Genomic DNA, 16,257 nt, shown 5'->3' with positions numbered 1-16,257 from the left:
GAAGCCTGTTTTTATGACATTAGATTTAATTCAGAAGTCTCATTAAAAAAAAAATGTAGCTTTGCATTTAAGTATCTCTGCCCTCTCCTTTCCAACCATTTGAAGTGAAAAATGACACTCTGCTCTACACCATGGATTTAATGTAACATATTGCCAAAAATTGGTAGCAAGGTGGAGATGGAGCTTTAAATGGTTTTGGTATAGCTTTAAAGGCTCATGATATTACTATTACTGTTTCCCTTTAAGAAGCAACTTGAATTGTTCCTATTAAGCACACATTTTTAGAAGAGACTATAAGGTACAGTTTTAGCAAAATAGGAGATCTAAATTACTATCAATTTTTTAAAACTTTATCCCATACCATTCTAGGTATAATATTAACCTATATATGGCTTGTGTTAGAAATAATAGATGTGATTTTAAAACAACAGTTTTTCCTTGAAATAAATATTTTCATTTTATTCCTTGAACCATTGAAAGCAAGCTCCTTTTTTAACAGGTTCAGATGTTTATCTAAGGAGAGAACTTATTTGCTGGGGAGACAGTGTTAAATTACGCTATGGGAAAAAACCAGAGGACTGTCCTTATCTCTGGGCACACATGAAAAAATACACAGAAATCACCGCAACTTATTTCCAGGGAGTCCGCCTTGATAATTGTCACTCAACACCTCTTCATGTAGCAGAGGTACAGATAAATAATTCATCTATGTTAAAGAAATCAGTGTTCTTTCCTAGCATTCCTTAATGAGAGTGTACAAATACATGTTTCCTTTTGCTTGTTGAATGCTAACAGTAATATGGTGGTAGTACTTTAAAACTTGCATAATTTGCATAATTCTGAGAATTTTTTGATGCAGATATTATGGAGTACTGGGCTATAAAATGTTTGGGTTAATATTTTTATTTAAGTTAGGGATATTATATTGTCTCTGATAATACACATACAACAATATTGCCATATATATTAAAATATTATTAATATTTTAAAGGAATTAACCTTGTTAATAATTTAACAATATATAAATATTAATTTGTCTTATTATTAGGTTAGTTTCAATAAATTAATAGCCACTGTGAAGTCATATAGCTTATTTCATATTATAATAATTATTTAAACACTAGCATTACAGCATATTGAAGATAGTTTGTCTCATTGATTCAGTTTTCATTATCATATGGAATGTAATTATACGTAAGTGTAAACATGAAAATGTTCTGTTCCTCTTCAGGTTTTTTATAGTAACTTAAGCAATGCCAACATTTATATCATTATCTTTTATGGATAAAAGATAATGCTTTAAATTTTATATAATACTATAAATGCTATAAATTTTACATAATTTATAGCACTATCTTTTATGTTTACAGCTTTGTAACCACTTTAGAGTTTCATTCTATTTGTAAGATCTTTGAAAGTTTCCTAGTGACAAGTTAGTGTTCTATGGAAATGTGTGCTTATCTGAAAAACATCTATTTCCATCATTTTAAAGCAGTATTATAATACATATGTTTCAAGTCCTGTGATGAAAAATTGCTTTGATTTGGAAGAATGTAATGAACATTAGTTAAGGTAGTAGAACATTTTTAGCTTCAGAAAAAAGGCAGAGTTTTTTTTTAATGTATGCCTTTAGCAATACATTTGTAAGATGGTTATAATATTATAGCAAAACTTAGAATACTAAAATTTAATTTCAAGTTTAAAAAACCCCTAGGGTCTTACGTGTTAGAATTTCAAGTATTTTATTAGCCTTTGTGCAAATGTTCAAAAAATCTTTTTGGACTGATCTGATTTCTGATTAGAGGTTTTGGGGAATTCCTTGGCAGTCCAATGGTTAGAACTCAGTGTTTTTCACTGCCGTGGCCTGTGTTCAGTCCCTGGTCAGTGAACAAAGATTCAGCAAGCCACATAGCATGGCCAGGAAAAAAAAAAAGGAATTTATTATCATCTGCAGGAAAAACTGGCTTCAGTCTAGTCAGACCTAATCTTTACAATAGCTAAGTGATGCACCAGCAGGGAATTTATCATTTATAGTTTAGTCAAGGGCCTGGAAATTAATAGGCTAATTAGAGATATTAAAAACAAAACATAAAATAGGGTTTGGAAAGCCTAGCAGAATTGCAGTATTATGGTTTGCATTTTTTAAGTGACACTAACATTTTTCTTCTTCCTTTTTTTCCTCCTTTTGTGTCCTATCTGCAAAATCTAATCTTCCTTTTTAACTGTTATATTCGCTTTATACATTCTTTTGTTTCCTATATGTATTGGTCCCTTTTATGTTTTCTTACTTATGCACAATTAACTTTATTTGGAAATTCTCTTGGATTTCTATTTTGTTTTGCTACATGGTATTTTCCTGTGTCAAATCCATGCCTGGTCTTGCCTCCTCTCCTTCCCCCACACCATCTTGCTTTTCTCTTTCTGTTATATTTGTGACTATGCTTTTTGCAGTACATGTTGGATGCTGCTAGGAAATTGCAACCCAATTTATATGTAGTAGCTGAACTGTTCACAGGAAGTGAAGACCTGGACAATGTCTTTGTTACTAGACTGGGCATTAGTTCCTTAATAAGAGGTAGGCTCATTGAAAGTGTTTTTCCCATCTAAAGCTTCAGTTTTTAAGTAGATTAAAAGACATTTAATAGCTTTATGTACAGGGTTTAATAATGTTCAACATAGTTATTGTTCTTTTAAATATTCTACTCAAAATTTCTTATAACTGAGTCTGTTTTCATCAGTTAAAATTTCTACTTTGGAGTAAGATATCTCATTTTAACTTAAAAGACCAATGGAACGAATTGATGACTCTTAAACAAAATCACTTTTTGTTGTTGAAAATATATAAATCTATTTTTCATCTCTATCTGCCTAAATGATGTAATCTTGAGATTTTTCTCCATAGATTTTATGGAACCAAAATCCTAATAAGCAGCACATATTCCTTTTTTCACTGCATGAGCCATTTCTCTGGTTAAATTGCAGAAAAGACTTTTTTGTCATTTAAACTGATGGACATTTGTTTAAATATTTAAATCAGTTTTATTTTTGATAATATTTTTGTGGTTTGTTTTTGAAAGTCAGTCACAATACAAAATCTAATCTCTTTTTGGACATTGCTAATGAAGATTATTAAAATATTCTGTAATGCTTTGCAGAGGCAATGAGTGCATACGATAGCCATGAAGAGGGCAGATTAGTTTACCGATACGGAGGAGAACCTGTTGGATCCTTTGTTCAGCCCTGTTTGAGGCCTTTAATGCCAGCTATTGCACATGCCCTGTTTATGGATATCACCCATGATAACGAGTGTCCTATTGTGGTAAGCATCTATCCTGTTTCTCAACTTATTTTGCCACATGTTTTGATATTTAGTTCTCTGCTGTTTACTGGCAGTAATATCCACAGTACCTCAAAATAGTGCCTTAGATTTATAAGTGATTGTGATTTAAAGGTTTTTGAGTGGTTTGTTATTTGTTTTAAAGCAAATGAATATATCTTCAGAATGTGTTTATGTACTTATCCTTTTACTTCATTGGGCTGTAGGATGGCACTTTGCATTTGAAAGAAAATAAACTTTTGTTGTTTTACTCTTTTGTAGCATAGGTCAGCATATGATGCTCTCCCAAGTACCACAATCGTTTCCATGGCGTGTTGTGCTAGTGGTAGTACTAAAGGCTATGACGAATTAGTGCCTCACCAGGTTTGTTTATGTGTTGTTTTTTAAAATCCACAAGGCCCCAAACTGATCATTTTTACCAGAATTTCTCATTGTAATTAAAACATCCACATGGCTAAGTTTTTATTTTGCTCAGATTTCAGTAGTTTCTGAAGAGCGGTTTTACACTAAATGGAATCCTGCAGCATCGCCATCCAACGCTGGTGAAGTTAACTCCCAAAGTGGCATTATTGCGGCCAGGTGTGCTATCAATAAACTTCACCAAGAGCTTGGAGCCAAGGGTTTTATTCAGGCAAGAAGCTACATTTCCTAGGTTTCTTTCTTAAGGTTCAATTTTAGAGCCTTTGCCGTTTGAGCACTAATGTGTTTTCTCTTTGCTTCTCAGGTGTATGTGGATCAAGTTGATGCAGACATAGTGGCTGTAACAAGACATTCGCCCAGTATCCACCAATCAGTTGTATCTGTTTCTAGAACTGCTTTCAGGAATCCCAAGACTTCATTTTACAGCAAGGAAGTGCCTCAAATGTGCATCCCTGGTAATGTGATCTAAAAAATGTTGTTTTGGTTGTATTATATTGTTAAATTGTTAATAATAATAAATATTATTAAATTGTTGTTACATGTCATATATATTGTAACATACTGCAAGTGTAGATGTAGTTAAGGAAAAGAATTACAAATTTTTGATAACTTGTATTTTTACTGCGTGGAGCAAAACCTGGAAATACTGTTAAATGTTAACATGTTTTGAGTTGTGATTTTATTTTCATCCTAATACATTTTCCTATCTCCTAATTTATATAAATGAACATGTATTTCTTCTACACCCAGCTAGATTTATATATATATTCATGTACATATGTATATACATATATATTTGTATGTGTGTCCAAGTGTTTCTGTATGTGTATACATATATTTACATATATAAACCAAAATGGAAAATAGTTTCATATTTAAGGCACTTTATAATCCATCCTCATCTGTTTCAACCAAATAGATATTTTCTCTGCTCCCTAAGTAGCCTTACTCCTACTTATTTATGAATTCTTTACATCTTTCAGGGCTTCCCTTGTGGCTCAGCTGGTAAAGAGTCTGCCTGCAATGCAGGAGACCTGGGTTCGATCCCTGGGTTGGGAAGATCCCCTAGAGAAGGGAAAGGCTACCCACCCCAGTATTCTGGCCTAGAGAATTCCATGGACTATACAGTCCATGGGGTCACAAAGAGTCGGACATGACTGAGTGACTTTCGCTTTCGCTTTACATCTTTCAAGGACTAAAGTTTCACCTCCTTTGAGAAGCCTTCTTTAAGTACTCAGTAAACTCTCTGTCCTCTGAGCATATAGCAATTATAGTCTCTGTATCACTCAGACATTATAAAATGCATCCTTGAGGTATATACTTTTTATTACTTGATTGTTTTCTAGATATCTGCATTTAATTTCCTTATTTATTATTATATATAATATATTATGGCATAACATGCTCCTGTGCATATAGCAGCTGTCCAAGTCCATTGACTAATTGAGTGAATGAAGCTTCTCACAAAAATGATCATATTCTATATTTGTTGCTAATTACAAAATATTCATAACTCCCATTTTTAGAAGTTATCAACTTGAATAGTTTTAGGGTTAGGTTAAATGTCTATTGCTTTTTTTTTTTAACTGTTCACAAGTTATATACAGTAATCTCATCTGGTTGTTGCTGCTGCTGCTAAGTCATTTCAGTCATGTCCGACTCTGTGCGACCCCATAGACAGCAGCCCACCAGGCTCCCCCGTCCCTGGGATTCTCCAGGCAAGAACACGGGAGTGGGTTGCCATTTCCTTCTCCAATGCATGAAAGTGAAAAGTGAAAGTGAAGTCGCTCAGTCGTGTCTGACTCTTAGGGACCCCATGGACTGCAGCCTACCAGGCTCCTCTGTCCATGGGATTTTCCAGGCAAGAGTAGTTGCTAACATACATATATAGTTTTACATGGTTGCACTCAGTGTATACAGTAATATCTCAGGGTTTTGTTTTGTTTTTGATCAGTGATCATTCTTAAAACATTTTCCATTTTGTCAGTCCACATAATAGTGATTTTCATAATGTTGAATGTTTTATATTATGTTAGCATTCCATTTTTAACATTTATGTGTGTGTTTAGCAGTGTTCTTTAAGATTTGATTCTACACTAGGAATAATCTTTTTTTTGAATAATTTTCTTAGTATATATTTTCAGAAGTAGATTTCTGGATTAGAAGGTCTTTCATTGTCAGATTAACAGCTTAAAGTTCAAATTATTTAAATAATAAAGTTTCAGTTTTATATATCCTTTGATCTACCAGTTCTATTCCCACGTATGTATCTGAGAAACTCCTGCACTTCCGCTAGGAAATATGCACAAAAATATTTATTGTAAGATTATTTATAATAGAGGAAAAACCATGACAATGGTGGTTAAATGAATACATATTGGTATACTCATACAGTGGAATACCGTTTGGCATTTGAAATAAATAAGGTAGAGCTAACATAGCAGTATAAACAAATTTGAAAAACTACAGTGTTATCCAATAGAAAGGAGTTGCAGAAGTGTATCTATAACTTGAATCCACTTACATAAACTTGGAAATATGGAGAATAGTATACAGTGCTTAGGGAAACATGGATATGTAGTAAAAAATGCACAGGATCAATGCAGACCAGCCTTCAGGTAGTGGTTACCTCTGAAGGGAAAGAAAGGGAACACAGGGACATCAGTTGGGTTTGGAATATTTTCTGAAGCGAGGTAGTGGGATCTGGGTGTTTAACTTTTCCCTACTTTTTCTGTCTTTGAAATATTCCACTTTTAAAATGTAAGCCTATCAAGTGATCTACTTTCTCTCCTGTCAATATTAGGAAGGTTTCACATTGTTTCCCAGAGCTAAACTATTATTACTTGATGAGATCTCTTTTAAATAGTTTTGTTAATTTTTTAAAAGCATGTATAGAAACTGCATGTTACGTAGAATTATCTACTCTCAGATTGCTTTTTTTTAAAGTTAGCTAATACATTCAACTTTAAGTTAAAGGATTTAAAACTCCTTTAGCAGTTCTTAATTTCAGATGGTTTAATGCGAAATTTTAAATGTTTAAGTTTTTATATATTCCTAGGCAAAATTGAAGAAGTAGTTCTTGAAGCTAGAACTGTTGAGAGAAATACAGCACCTTATAGGAAGGATCCTAATTCAATCAATGGAATACCAAACATCACAGTAGAAATTAGAGAACATATTCAGGTACTTCAGTCTCTCATCTCACTACTGTATTTAACATTTTAAGGACATTAGACTTATTTATTAACTCATTTTATATATTTTTTTCAAGCTCAATGAAAGTAAAATTGTTAAACAAGCTGGAGTTACTACAAAAGGACCCAATGAATATATTCAAGAAATAGAATTTGAAAATTTGTCTCCAGGAAGTGTTATTATATTCAGGTAGAGTTCAAGCTATTGACTTTATATTTAAAATATTTTACATATTCTGTTGATTTTGAATAAATTACTCCTAAGAATCAACCACATTGTAATTAATGTTTTCAGAGTTAGTCTTGACCCACATGCGCAAGTTGCTGTTGGAATTCTTCGAAATCACCTGACACAGTTCAGTCCTCACTTTAAATCTGGGAGTCTTGCTGTTGACAACGCAGACCCTATATTAAAAATTCCTTTTGCTTCGTAAGTATGCCTTATTTTATGGAGATTTGCCACTTTAATAACGATAAGTTGTCACAAGCCTGATTTAAGCAGTTTTAAGGCTTCTCTATATCCCTGTTACTCAAAGAATAGTCCAAGGACCAGCAGTATTGGCATCATTTATTGTTAACCTTTTATCCTGTTACTTTATCATTTGTGTGCACACATGCCCTCTCACTCATACATGTTCTCTAGATAGATAGATATACATGTATACATATATACACACATATATATCTACATGTATATACATGCTTATTCCTTGGAAGAAAACTTATGACCAACCTAGATAGCATATTGAAAAGCAGAGACATTACTTTGCCAACATAGGTCCATTTAGTCAAGGCTATGGTTTTTCCAGTGGTCATGTATGGATGTGACAGTTGGACTGTGAGGAAAACTGAGCACCGAAGAACTGATGCTTTTGAACTGTGGTGTTGGAGAAGACTCTTGAGAGTCCCTTGGACTGCAAGGAGATCCAGCCAGTTCATTCTAAAGGAGATCAGTCCTGGGTGTTCTTTGGAAGGAATGATACTAAAGCTGAAACTCCAGTACTTTGGCCACCTCATGTGAAGAGTTGACTCATTGGAAAAGACTCTGATGCTGGGAGGGATTGGGGGCAGGAGGAGAAGGGGACGACCGAGGATGAGATGGCTGGATGGCATCACTGACTCGATGGATGTGAGTTTGAGTGAACTCCAAGAGTTGGTGATGGACAGGGAGGCCTGGCGTGCTGGAATTCATGGGGTCACAAAGAGTTGGACACGACTGAGCAACTGAACTGAACGGATGTATATACACACATACAATTTTTCTGAGCTGTTTGAGACTAAGTTACATGCATCATACTCTTTACCATTTCATTTTTTTAATGCCAATACATTGTTCTAATATCTGGCTATACCATAGTTTATTTCATCAGTCTCCATTTTTTGGACACTTACTTGGACCAGTTATTTACACTTTATTCATCTCAGTTTCCTCATTTGGAAAATGAGGCTTAAAATAATTCCTACCTCTTAGAGTTTATAAGTATTAAATTGGATAATGCACATGAAACACTTAACACAATTCACGGCACATAACAAATGCTCAATATATGTTATATATCATGAGTACTAGGATAATTTCCAGGAATGGAATTTCTGAGTTAGACCATCATATATTTGAGGCTTTTAATACTGCCAGATCCCTTCCAGAAAGATTATATTAATATTTTCAGCTCTATGTAAAAGTCTAGTATCCCACATCCTTACTGAGTATATGTTATTATAATGTAATGTTTAAGAGCAAAAAGGATGGGACCAGACTGCCTGGATTTAAATCCAGTTTCAGACTTATTAACTGTAAAAAGTAAGACTTTGGACAAGTTACTTAGGAGATATAGTGACTCTCTCAAAACAGTGTTTGACAGAGAGTACCAGTGATCAATAAGTGTTAGCTCTTACTAGTCAAATTGGTAAATATAAAGTACTTTAAAATTATATCTCAATTTATTTTAAATATTAAGCTAATTTCTGTGTTCATAAGTCATTTGTATTTATTTACTGAAATGTCATTTTTAAATATTAGTTCATTTTTATGTTCTGTTCAGTTGGTTTTGTTGTTCTATAAGAGCTTTTCTTAGTAAGGATATTAAGTCTTAATTCAAGCCATACTTAGTAGATACATTATTTTAAAAATCTGAGATGAAGCAGTTTTGTGCTTCTATGACATGTTTATAAAATAGCACATTCCTCATCAGAGCTGCTAAGATTATCTCGGGACAAGAATCTGCACTTGAATATGCTCTCCAGGTGATTCTTTTTTTTTTTTTAATCTCAGTTTTATTTATTTATTTTACTTTACAATATTGTATTGGTTTTGCCATACATTGACATGAATCTGCCATGGGTATAAATGTGTTCCCCATCCTGAACCCCCTCCCACCTCCCTCCCCATCCCATCCCTCTGGGTCATCCCAGTGCACCAGCCCCGAGCATTCTGTATCATGCATTGAACCTGGACTGGTGATTCGTTTCACATGTGATAATTTACATGTTTCAGTGCCATTCTCCCATATCATCCCTCCCTCACCCTCTCTCACGGAGTCCAAAGGACTGTTCTATACATCTGACCCATTTGCTGTCTCACATACAGGGTTATTGTTACCGTCTTTCTAAATTCCATATATATACGTTAGTATACTGTATTTCTGTTTTTCTTTCTGGCTTACTTCACTCTGTATAATAGGCTACAGTTTCATCCACCTCATTAGAACTGATTCAGAGGTACTCTTTTTCAGTTCAGTTCAGTTCAGTTCAGTCGCTCAGTCATGTCCGACTCTTTGCGACCCCATGAATTGCAGCACGCCAGGCCTCCCTGTCCATCACCAACTCCCGGCCTCCCTGTCCATCACCAACTCTTGGAGTTCACTCAAACTCACGTCCATCGAGTCGGTGATGCCATCCAGCCATCTCATCCTCTGTCATCCAATTCTCCTCCTGCCGTCAATCCCTCCCAGCATCAGAGTCTTTTCCAGTGAGTCAGCTCTTCACATGAGGTGGCCGAAGTACTGGAGTTTCAGCTTTAGTATCATTCCTTCCAAAGAACACCCAGGACTGATCTCCTTTAGAATGGACTGGTTGGATCTCCTTGCAGTCCAAGGGACTCTCAAGAGTCTTCTCCAACACCACAGTTCAAAAGCATCAATTCTTCAGTGCTCAACTTTCTTCACAGTCCAACTCTCACAACCATACGTGACTACTGGAAAAACCATAGCCTTGACTAGATGAACCTTTGTTGGCAAAGTAATGTCTCTGCTTTTTAATATGCTGTCTAGGTTGGTCATAACTTTCCTTCCAAGGAGTAAGCATCTTTTAATTTCATGGCTGCAATCACCATCTGCAGTGATTTTAGACCCCCCCCATAATAAAGTCTGACAGTGTTTCCGCTGTTTCCCCATCTATTTGCCATGGAGTGATGGGACCAGATGCCATGTTCTTAGTTTTCTGAATGTTGAGCTTTAAGCCAACTTTTTCACTCTCTTCTTTCACTTTCATCAAGAGGCTTTTTAGTTCCTCTTCACTTTCTGCCATAGGCTGGTGTTGTCTGCATATCTGAGGTTATTGGTATTTCTCCTGGCAATCTTGATTCCAGCTTGTGCTTCTTCTAGCCCAGCATTTCTCATGAAGTACTCTGCGTATAATTTAAATAAGCAGGGTGATAGTATACAGCCTTGACATACTCCTTTTCTTATTTGGAACCAGTCTGTTGATCCATGTCCAGTTCCAACTGTTGCTTCCTGACCTGCATACAGATTTCTCAGGAGGCAGGTCAGGTGGTCTGGTATTCCCATGTCTTTCAGAATTTTCCACAGTTTGTTGTGATCCACTAAGTCAAAGGCTTTGGCATAGTCAATAAAGCAGAAATAGATGTTTTCCTGGAACTCTCTTGCTTTTTCTATGATCAGATGTTGGCAATTTGATCTCTGTTTCCTCTGCCTTTTCTAACACCAGCTTGAACATCTGGAAGTTCACGGTTCACGTGTTACTGAAGCCTAGCATGGAGAATTTTGAGCATTACTTTACTAGTGTGTGAGATGAGTGCAATTGTGCGGTATTTTGAGCATTCTTTGGCATTGCCTTTCTTTGCGATTGGAATGAAAACTGACCTTTTCCAGTCCTGTGGCCACTGCTGAGTTTTCCAAATTTGCTGGCATATTGAGTGCAGCACTTTCACAGCATCATCTTTCAGGATTTGAAATAGCTCAACTGGAATGCCATCACCTGCACTAGCTTTGTTCGCAGTGATGCTTTCTAAGGCCCACTGGACTTCACATTCCAGGATGTCTGGCTCTAGTTGAGTGATCACACCATTGTGATTATCTTGGTCATGAAGATCTTTTTTGATATATTTGTAATCACCAGTATCGATTCTTTTTAATGGCAGAGTAATATTCCATTGTGTATATGTACCACAGCTTTCTTATCCATTTGTCTGCTGATGGACATCTAGGTTGCATTCATGTCCTGGCTATTATAAACAGTGCTGTGATGAACACTGGGGTACACGTGTCTCTTTCAGTTCTGGTTTCCTTGGTGTGTATGCCCAGCAGTGGGATTGTTGGGTCATATGGCAGTTCTCTTTCCAGTTTTTTAAGGAATCTCCACACTGTTCTCCATAGTGGCTGTACTAGTTTGCATTCCCACCAACAGTGTAAGAGGGTTCCCTTTTCTCCACACCCTTTCCAGCATTTATTGCTTGTAGACTTTTGGATAGCAGCCATTCTGACTGGCATGAAATGGTACCTCATTGTGGTTTTGATTTCCACTTCTCTGATAATGAGTGATGTTGAGCATCTTTTCGTGTTTGTTAGCCATCTGTATGTCTTCTTTGGAGAAATGTCTGTTTAGTTCTTTGGCCCACTTTTTGATTGGGTCGTTTATTTTTCTGGAATTGAGCTACAGGAGTTCCTTGTATATTTTTGAGATTAATTCTTTGTCCGTTGCTTCATTTGCTATTATTTTCTCCCATTCAGAAGGCTGTCTTTTCACCTTGCTTTTAGTTTCCTTTGTTGTGCAGAGGCTTTTAATTTTAATTAGGTCCCATTTGTTTATTTTTGCTTTTATTTCCAATATTCTGGGAGGTGGGTCATAGAGGATCCTGCTGTGGTTTATGTCGGAGAGTGTTTTGCCTATGTTCTCCTCTAGGAGTTTTATAGTTTCTGGTCTTACGTTTAGATCTTTAATCCATTTTGAGTTTATTTTTGTGTATGGTGTTAGAAAGTGTTCTAGTTTCATTCTTTTACAAGTAGTTGACCAGTTTTCCCAGCACCACTTGTTAAAGAGATCGTCTTTTCTCCATTGTATATTCTTGCCTCCTTTGTCAAAGATAAGGTGTCCATAGCTGTGTGGATTTATCTCTGTGCTTTCTGCAGGGAGTTCACTGGCTACATAGTGGTAAATACTGCAGTAGAATAGAGTTGGTACTGAGGCTGCTGATTTGACTCTCTCTTAACTCACAAATTACAAAGGGTCAGTCCCAGGAGAGAGGAGGGAAGCTAGCAGAGACAGAGGGAACAAAGCACAGCTGACAGTTTTCTGAGTTGATGGTAGTGGTTTAGTCACTATGTCATGTTCTAAGTTGAGACAGAAGTAAATGAAAAAAAAAGAATATTTTCAAGAAATACGTGTTCACATAATATTCACAACGATATGTATTCAGTTATATAATGTGAATTTACCTGAGTAATTAGAAGTGCAAGAAAGTAGGGTTTCAGTTGCATTCAGGTAGGTGTGGTCCCTTACACCATCTCACTGCTAACTGAACCTTTGTTGAAACTAAGGCCATGAGAGTTAGTTTCTGCATTCTGATCATTATCAAGAAACAACTTTAAGAAAATCTTAGTTCTTTGAACAATGAATCTGAAAGGTAGTGCAACTTTAGGAAAGGACAGAAAGGAAAAGGAGAGATAGGCAGCAGTAGAATAACACATGATTTCTAAGGTAGTTAACTGTGACTTTTGATTATCCTTTTACTGGTCATTTGATAATTATTTTGAGTTTAAGATAATTAGTATAAAAGTGCTTGTCACACATAGGAGAATATAAAGGGGAAAAAAGACTAAATCAGAAATAGAAAGATTAAAAACACAAATTTAAAAGATAAAGGGTATAACAGCCAAAAGATTTTTTCAGTGTACTTCTAATTAATGAAATTTAGAACTTGATTAATTCCTTGTCTTGGAAGAAGTATTACTTCTGTTTGAGTTTTTAGCATGTTTGTTCTTTAATTGTTGTTTATAATTTGTACTGCTTACAATATATAGTATAATGCTGAGTTCCTAAAACATACATTTCTAAGACATTTTATGGTTTTGGTTCAGATTTTCTTCTTTATTTTTATTGAGAGTAAGTGGAATTTCATTACATTTAACCAGTTTTCTTTATTTTCCAATTTTTAGTATTGCCTCTAGATTAACTTTGGCTGAGCTAAATCAGGTACTTTACCGATGTGAATCAGAAGAACACGAAGATGGTGGAGGATGTTATAACATACCAAACTGGTTACCTCTTAAATATGCAGGTCTTCAAGGTAAGCAAGTATAAAGATGGTGAAGCTTTTCAGGGGTATTTTTTTAGGGTCATGTGGTATCTTCCTTATAGAAATAAGAGTATGGGCCCAGAGTTCAACTGTTTGGGTTCAAATCATGGCCCTGCCACCTACTCATTGATTGACCTCTGACAAGTAACTTAAATTCTCTGTGCCCCAACTTCTGCCTCCATAAAATGTGAATAGTATTGTCTAATTCATAGACTTTTGTGAGGATTAAATGAGATTATTCACTTGGGCCCCAAATGGGACTAGGTTATTGGAAATATTTTTTATTGCCTATTTGCTTTATCCTACAAAGAGAACTTCTAGTTAAATATTTTGTAGTTAGAGTAGTTGTAAACTGAGATAAAGAAACTAAATATTTAACTGTCAGCTTAATTCATTTGGTTAGCCATATTTTCTTAGATTTTTATTTAGGAACTTTGGTTTACTGCACATATATTCCTGGTTCATGAAGTTTACAACTTAACAAGCCTCCTTTTCAACTCCTAATTTCTTTGTACATCTCCCGTCTTTAAGGGCCAATTCAATTCTTACATCTTCCACAAATCCTTCCTCAATTATTGATTCCACAGTAATTTCTTTTGTCTTCCAGACACTCATTGTATTTATTATATCTCTTATTAGGCCTTGGAATTTATTGCTTTATTTTAATAATTAATATACTATTTTTTGTGAATGTTTGATCATGGTCAAGAAATAGGCTTTAGAAACAAACTTTATGGGTTGCACTGACTAGCTTTAATTATATAGTAAATGGTGGCTCAATTTTTTTCATCTGTAAAATGGAAATAAAAACAGTGTTTACCACAGGGCTTACTGTTGGGATTAAATGACTTAATATGTATCAAGTACTTAGACAGTGAGTGGTTAGTTCATAGTAAGTATTCAGTGATAACTAGCTATCAAACTCCACTAAGTGGATTGTACCCTTAGAAGAATAATGTTTGCCTTTTGAAGGATTCTTGTTTTTAGCTTTCATACCGTCTGCAAAATCAAGCACGTAAGAAGCTTTCAATAAAAAATTTAAAGACTTTTTATGCTTATGACATTTTTTCTGAAATATTCTCATTTTTTATTTTGTGCTGTAATAAAGAAATGAATGTGTTACCAGCCATAAGCAGATATCTACTCCATTTTCATTCTGAGATATTAAACTCCTTTTTCTACTTGCCTGAAAAGACTGTACTTTTATGAACTTCTTTTGTCGCCTTTATGTTCCTTATAATTAATTAAATATAGACATAACTAAACTTTCTACTTTCCTACTACTTCTTCACGAAATGATTTTTCTCATTTGTTCTAAATATAATTGCCCTTATTTGATGTATTTTTTTACTCTATACCAATCCATATTCCCTCTGACTGTTTAATATTTCCAACAATCACCTTGTATTTCCAGTAGGCTTTTAGTAACAACCTAGTTCAGTTCAGTTCAGTCACTCAGTCTTGTCTAACTCTGCGACCCCATGAACCACAGCACGCCAGGCCTCCCTGTCCATCACCAACTCCCGGAGTCCACCCAAACCCATGTCCATCGAGTCGGTGATACCATACGACCATCTTATCCTCTGTCATTCCCTTCTCCTCCTGCCCTTAATCTTTCCCAGCGTCAGGGTCTTTCAAATGAGTCAGCTCTTCACATCAGGTGGCCAGAGTATTGGAGTTTCAGCTTCAGCATCAGTCCTTCCAATGAACACCCAGGAGATTACTTAAATCACACTTAACCATTTCACTAACCTTTCTCTTCTCTAACCCAAATTCCCCTTCCCTACTTCTTGTAACAATAATATCTTAAATTTATATAGTTAACTTTAAATTTTCAAAACATGCTTATTGTACACAATAAAATTAATTAAATTCTAACTAACTAAATAAATTTATTTGGAATGAAGTCAGTGAAGCCAATATAATTTTAAATTACTACCCTATTAAGTGATGGAAAGAAGTATTATTGTTCTAGCTATCTCTCATTGAAATAACAATATGTTATATATACATAGAAATTCTTTGCAACCCTATGGATTATAGCCTGCCAGGCTCCTCTGTCCATGGGATTCTCCAGGCAAGAATACTGGAGTGAGTTGCCATTTCTTCCAGTGGATCCTCCTGACCCAGGGATTGAACATACTACATCTCCTGCACTGGCAAGTGGATCCTCTTACCACTGAGCCACCTGGGAAGCCCCAAAATTTCTATGGCACAGTGGTAAAGAATCTGCCTGCCAATGCAGATGACAAGAGATGCAGGTTCCATCCCTGGGCTGGGAAGATGCCTTGGAGTAAGAAATGACAACCCACTCCAGTATTCTTGCCTGGAAAATTCCATGAACAGAGGAGCCTGTTGGGCTACAGTACATGGAGTCACAAAGAATTGGACACGACTGAGCACACACACACACACACACACACACACGTGCATAGAAATTCTAATATTTCCAATTGAGTGGTACTTGAGGATATGTCTGTATACTTCATTTTGATACTTCATTTAGTTCCAAGTACCTCCTGTCATGGTCTTCCCTGATGGCTCAGCAATAAAGAACCCACCTGCCAAAGCAGGAGACAGGGTTCTATCTCTGGGTCAGGAAGATCCCCTGGAGAAGGAAATGGTGACCCGCTCCAGTATTCTTGCCTGGAAAATTCCATGGACAGAAGAACCTGGTGGCAGGATCCAATCCATGAGGTTGCCCAAGAGTCAGACAACTTAGCAACTAAACAATAACACAAACTCCTGTTATATTTCAAAAATTCTCTCTAGAA

General features: G+C 35.7%; 1 protein-coding gene across 5 annotated transcripts in view; it reads left to right on the top strand.

Annotated features, from left to right (window-relative positions):
- The window catches only part of AGL (amylo-alpha-1, 6-glucosidase, 4-alpha-glucanotransferase), an 80,194-nt gene that overhangs the window by 31,686 nt on the left and 32,251 nt on the right, over nt 1-16,257 (top strand). For 4 of the 5 annotated variants that reach the window (XM_052637032.1, XM_052637034.1, XM_052637033.1 and 1 more), the window contains 10 exons: nt 500-687; nt 2,452-2,575; nt 3,156-3,319; nt 3,599-3,700; nt 3,813-3,968; nt 4,062-4,212; nt 6,816-6,940; nt 7,029-7,141; nt 7,247-7,381; nt 13,344-13,474. In XM_052637032.1, coding sequence (XP_052492992.1) covers nt 500-687; nt 2,452-2,575; nt 3,156-3,319; nt 3,599-3,700; nt 3,813-3,968; nt 4,062-4,212; nt 6,816-6,940; nt 7,029-7,141; nt 7,247-7,381; nt 13,344-13,474 — 1,389 coding nt within the window. The remainder of the gene's footprint in view (nt 1-499; nt 688-2,451; nt 2,576-3,155; nt 3,320-3,598; nt 3,701-3,812; nt 3,969-4,061; nt 4,213-6,815; nt 6,941-7,028; nt 7,142-7,246; nt 7,382-13,343; nt 13,475-16,257) is intronic. The other variant, XM_052637035.1, reaches the window with a different exon arrangement.

The sequence above is a fragment of the Budorcas taxicolor genome, chromosome 3 (assembly GCF_023091745.1).
Source record: "Budorcas taxicolor isolate Tak-1 chromosome 3, Takin1.1, whole genome shotgun sequence".
In the NCBI taxonomy this organism is placed as follows: domain Eukaryota; kingdom Metazoa; phylum Chordata; class Mammalia; order Artiodactyla; family Bovidae; genus Budorcas; species Budorcas taxicolor.
Note: the sequence above shows the minus strand (reverse complement) of the source record. Positions and strands in the feature narration are given on the sequence as shown.